This window comes from Oncorhynchus masou, chromosome 1, assembly GCF_036934945.1.
Source record: "Oncorhynchus masou masou isolate Uvic2021 chromosome 1, UVic_Omas_1.1, whole genome shotgun sequence".
Lineage (NCBI taxonomy): Eukaryota > Metazoa > Chordata > Actinopteri > Salmoniformes > Salmonidae > Oncorhynchus > Oncorhynchus masou.
Window position 1 is genome coordinate 75,723,293 of NC_088212.1, and position 6,000 is coordinate 75,729,292.

A 6,000-nucleotide genomic window follows, 5' to 3' on the forward strand; every position below is an offset into this window, starting at 1 on the left:
GTGCCACAGGTATGTGTAATGTACTGTAAATATACTGTATATCTCTGTCTGTGTGAGGCCTTGAGATGACAGGCCAGGGCTTGTCTGTCCCTAGCAGCTGCCGTTTTTATCGTTCGCTGTGAGAAATGGACGAGCATGGCAGTTAGTTCACTTCCCTAATCTGTCCCTTCAGGTTAACTCTGTACGATTACCCACAACACCCCTGGGTCTTCTAGAGCGGAGCATGGAAGAAATGTCTGAGTATCAAACAATACTTTACCTTGAGCTGCCTTATGGAATTCATCCCTTTTCCCCCCAACTGAGCCCACTGACCTACTCTGCAGCAGCCCTAACCTTTTAAGTGCTGTAATGTGTGTGTATTTGATTAAGGTTTAACCTTCCATATAAAACAATGTCTAAACTTTCCCCTCTCAGCCTCTGCACAGTGCACACTACTCCCTGTAGTTTGTTCCTTCCAGGAAAACCTCTCCTCAGAGACGGAGAGTGTAGTCCTGTAATAATTAAGATGGGAGTTCACTCTAGTCATCAGTAAATGGTTTCAGATCCAGTACAGACATGTATAACCCCAAGCTATACATTATACAGTCATAGTTAGGTTTGGACAATCCATGAGGGAACACATATGGTCATGGGTAGGGCAGATATTGCTGTGAAGGTAGCCAGAGCAAAGGCTATGATGGCTATAATGCTTTTGGTTTATTGCAGTTGAGGACCAAGTCATAATCAAAAGTCATTGAACATGGGTGAAGGCCAAAAGGCCTGAAGATAGGCAATTCTGGGGTGGGGGACAGCTTGTCCCGTTGTGTGAACCATCATGTGATAGTTTTGACATTCATGTCTGTGATACAATACTAATGACTGGAGGCCAGAAAAGATTCCTGAACCCAATGTAGGAGTGGTTCATCCTTCTTCTCAGTGATTTAAGTTGATGGTGTGGGCTGTTATACTGGGGTGTTTGCATTCAACCTCCACTCTACAGTACAGTATCATTGTACAGTAGAGTACATACTCAGCTATGGTGAATGGGGCTGTTTGATAGATACACACCACTCATTTGATCCTCTGCCCACCTATACATACAGTGTTCAGGCTCTCTGTCTCCGACACAAGCACTCACACTTATCCCAGTAGGTATTTTAGCCTGCAGCCTCCGTCTCAATGACTATTCCAGAGTTCTGGCACCAGCATTTGGAACATGTTGGTGCAGTGCTGAATTTCATGAGATGAATAATGATGGACAGGGACGTTTGATGTAGCTAACATCCTTTATTAATGTTCTCATCCTGCTTACATCTGTACCAATCCTGCTGCTGAAAACTATACGACTGACAAAGAACTGATTTAAAAAGTTGTACAAATTAACTACATTTATGTAGAAGTACTTTATCATTCCCAATTCAATGTTCGTAAAGTAGTTGTTTGACTTGGCTTCCATGGAATTCATGTTGGCACTACTGTAATAGTATCTGATACCAGTCTTGACAGATGTGTTAATGTGGAGCATTGAGTGAATGCCATTACTATTTGTCGAAACGTGTATTGTGATACTTTGTTATTCCCTTCTTTGACGATGGCACTGTCCCTGGCAGGGTTATTGGATGCCCTGATGCCCCAGACATGTCGAACTCACCTGTCCCCCTTGCATAGCCGCTGGAAGTAGGGGTGCTGAGGGTGCTGCAACACACCCTGAGAAATCAGATGTATTATTATTTGAAAAAAAAACAATTTCACAAAAGTACACAATACTAGCAGACTGATATAGACGTCTAACAACGTGGGCAAAAAAAAACATTTTTTCAGCATTTACGCTTTGGCAAATAAGGTAGTATAATTAAGAAGAGTATCTTGCAGGATTCAATAGTTGGAATTGTAAGAGTTGTTGCCCTGACCCTTTCCCTGTGATTGTCCTTCTAATGGAGTCAAGAAAGAACAAAACCCTGTCCTCAACATTTACATTCAATGGTGAAAAGTTATGGGTAGAGACGTAAAGGCACAAAACATCCTCATCAAATTAAAGATTTGTCTTGATCAAATAACATGGGAAACAACCACTTTTTGTGTAGTATTAATTTACTATCATTACAAACCACAATGTAAATGTACATTACTGTATAGTACATAGGCTGGTCATCTAGGTTTCTACAGGTAGACTTTACATCACCATGAAGAAAAACAATGCACAATACAGTAATTGAGTACATTGACACATCAAATGGTTTGTGATGATATGATGTGGGTCAGTTGGTAAGAGCATGGTGCTTACAATGTTAGGGTTGTGGATTTGATTCCCACAGGGGACTAGTATGAAAAAATATGAACATGTATACATTTCAAGAAACTGTTGAACATATGTCAAGCACGTTTTTTTATATTCCACAAGTATTATCGGATTAACTGTTTTGTACAGATAATCATCAGACTCAAGTTACAAATGCTGGTAAACACTCAAATACATTTAGTGTAAAAAATATAGTGAACTGGACCTTTGCTAGTCTTGTATTAGCGGACTGATATGGACTTCTTTAGTGAGGGTCATTTAGTTTTTCTGAAGCAAAAAAAACACAGTACCCCCTCCTCTCTCTCTCTCTTGATCCCTCTCTCTCTCTCTCTTCGTCTCTCGCTCCCTCTCTCTCTCTTGCTCCCTCTCTCTCTCTCTCTCTCTCTCTCTCTCTCTCTCTCTCTTTCATCCCTCTCCCCTCCTCTCTCTCTTTCGCTCCCTCCTTCCCTGCCTCTCTATCTCTCTAGGAAACGTCAGCTGCAGTTTCTGTTGGAGGGGCGTGGGCGCCGTGCAGGCTTGAGCCCAGAGGAGCTGCGTGACAACGGCAAGCTGCTGGGAGAGGGCCTGAGCAGAGCCCTGTTCAACTACCCCAGTAGAGACTGCTGCAATGCGGGAGCGGAGAGCCCAGAGGTCAGCACTCTCAGACTATCACTCTGTCTGTAACCTGGTCCCAGTGGTGATGACTGCAGTAGCAGAGTGGAAGCAGCCAGTCTAGCCTGGTGGTCCCAGATCTCTTCCGTCACAAAGAGATCTGGGACCAGGATAGACTGGCTGCGCTCACTCTGCTACTGTAGACATCACCACTACCTGTCACTGTATACCTGATGCTTCATACTATAGCAGCTTTATTGAGGGCATGTTTCATACATTTACAGCTGTGATCCTCAATCCTGCTCCTTGAGCAGTGAAACACCTGATTTTGCCAATAAAACTATTGAAAACAGTGGCTCTCCTGGAGAAGGATTGAGGATCACTGATTTACAATGTAACATGATTACTATCCAATAGGATGATCAATGGAGACTTCCTCTCATCAGTGTCAAAGCTAACAGTCCTCTGTTCCCTGGATCTCCTCAGGAGGGTGCTATGGAGTCGTCATCGGAGTGCGGAGCCGTGATGGAGCAGTACATACAGGCTCAGGTCCAGAGGGCATCTGACACCAACCTGAAGAGGGAGTCCCTCCACAAACTGTGGCCCTCCATGTTCATGGAGATGGTGAGAGACTGTGTGCTGGAGATGAGGGACCGACCGGCCTTCCGTCAGGCCTGCCTCAACAGGCTCTCCACACAGGGAAAGTGACAGGGTGAGGGGTACAGACCTGGTAAAACTCCATAAGACCTACAGTACAGCAAACTGGACACATACTGGAAACAGGTACAGCATACTGGACACATACTAGAAACAGGTACAGCATACTGGACATATACTGGAAACAGGTACAGCATACTGGATACAATAGAAACAGGTACAGCATACTGGACACATACTACAAACAAGTACAGCAAAATGAACACATACTAGAAACAGGTACAGCATACTGGACACATACTAGAAACAGGTACAGCATACTGGATACAATAGAAACAGGTACAGCATACTGGACACATACTACAAACAAGTACAGCAAAATGAACACATACTAGAAACAGGTACAGCATACTGGACACACTAGAAACAGGTACAGCATACTGGACATATACTGGAAACAGGTGCAGCATACTGGACACATACTGGAAACATGTACAGCATACTGGACACACTAGAAAGAGGTACAGCATACTGTACACATATATACTGGAAAGAGGATACTGGACACCTACTGGAAACAGGTACAACATACTGGACCTACTGGAAACAGGTATAGCATACTGGACCACTTCTTCTACTACAGCATATTGGACACTCATGCTGCTCTGTCTCACCACATTAACTCGTCTTCATCATCACGTGGTGTCAGACAGTCAAGTTTTGGGGAATTTTGGGGTTCGATTCTTTTCATAACTGGAAAAATGTATTCAGATCGAAGATGGATGTGAATTTTTCTTTTAAAGGCAATTTTTTTGGGGGGGGGGGTTCTCACCAACTGGGCCTCATAAGCTTGAATTCACATTATCATGTAAAATACAATATTGATGTTTATTCTATACTCTGTTTTTCCTATTCAACTTAACTTGATTCCAGGATGCACGGAGCTATAGAGCTATATACTTGAGAAAGTCATTGTGAGCGTGCATTGTCATCTCTAAAGAGGAACACTCTTTGCACTTTAAAGCCTTCATAAAGACCCTGTTCACGATCTCCAGCTGAAGATTACAATGAGTGTCTCATTGAGCCTAGAATGATTGTGTCATGATAATCCTCTTCTTAATGTTACTCTCTCTCTCTGCCTGGCGTGATGACAAGGGCACAAAATACATGTTTCCTTTTCTGACCACAAATTTTATGTATTGTACTTAGTAATAAAATATTCCCTAACACTTAACTGTTCCATGTTTATTGCTCACGTAGTGTCTCTGTTGATCAAGAAACCATGCTGCAGGAAATGTATTCTCCATCCATCAATCATCAAATTGCTCAGAGCTAATATTTTGACTGAATCAGACGATTTTGCACAACAACATATCATCAAATGTTTTTGTTTTGTTATATTTATCTCTTCTGACCATTAAACCCTAAGTATGTTATACTATACTATACTACCTCTGGCTCCTCTAATCTCTGACTATTAACTGAATTGTTTTGGACAGGGGTGTCCTTTTGAAGAACAGCACTATATCCAGCCACCTCCTAATACATTAGACTGAGCCGTGTGCTAATGCTGTTCCACAGTACCTCAGTGTCCCTCCCTGTGCATGCTCTACCCTGCACTGGGACATCCAGGGGCAATGGAGAGGGTCCTCTCTCCTGTTGAACTCAGAAAGGAATGTTCTTGCAGGCTTCGATAGAGCAAACTGGTTTACTACCAGCTGTTCCTGGTCCCCTCACTCACAACAACTACTCTGTAGAGAGGCTGGGCTCTCCACGCTGCCTGTGCTGTCAATGGTTTACAGTCAAGGGTTTCCAAAGTCAACTCCAGACACCTGTGGCACTAAACAGGATTGGTGAAAAGGGAAACTGGAGCTTTGCCGGAGTGGGAGAGTTCAGAATTGAAGGTGCCGGAATGGTTTTCTGAATGGAATGTTTGTTGTGCAACTGAATAAACAGAAGCATCTTGGGGAGAGGCAACTGTGGTTCAAGTGTAAGTACTACGGCTCTCAGACAGTGTAATGTCCTACTGCTCTCAGAGTATTGTCCTACTGCTCTAAGAGTATTGTCCTACTGCTCTAAGACAGTGTATTGTCATTCTGCTCTCAGACAGTGTAATGTCCTACTGCTCTTAGACAGTGTAATGTCCTACTGCTCTCAGACAGTATAGGGTCCTACTGCTCTCAATGTATTGTCCTACTGCTCTCAGACAGTGTAATGTCCTACTTGTCTCAGACAGTGTAGGGTCCTACTGCTCTCAAATGGTGTGATGTCCTACTGCTTTCAGACAGTGTAGGGTCCTACTGCTCTCAGACAGTGTATTGTCCTACTGCTCTCAGAGAGTGTAGTGTCCTACTGCTCTCAGACAGGGTAGTGTCCTTCTGCTACCAGTGTATTGTCCTATTGCTCTCAGACAGTATTTTGTCCTACTGCTCTCAGACAGTGTAGTGTCCTACTGCTCTCAAACGGTGTATTGC

The 6,000-nt window shown here is 43.4% G+C and overlaps 1 protein-coding gene across 1 annotated transcript in view; it reads left to right on the forward strand.

Moving 5' to 3' along the window:
• Positions 1-4,760, forward strand: part of LOC135550806 (leucine-rich repeat-containing protein 49-like) — a 55,027-nt gene extending 50,267 nt beyond the window's left edge. Inside the window, exons 18-19 of the mRNA XM_064981934.1 lie at positions 2,746-2,908; positions 3,356-4,760. Of these exons, the coding sequence (XP_064838006.1) occupies positions 2,746-2,908; positions 3,356-3,577 (385 nt within the window). The 3' untranslated portion in view covers positions 3,578-4,760. The remainder of the gene's footprint in view (positions 1-2,745; positions 2,909-3,355) is intronic.
• The last annotated feature ends 1,240 nt before the right edge of the window (positions 4,761-6,000 follow it).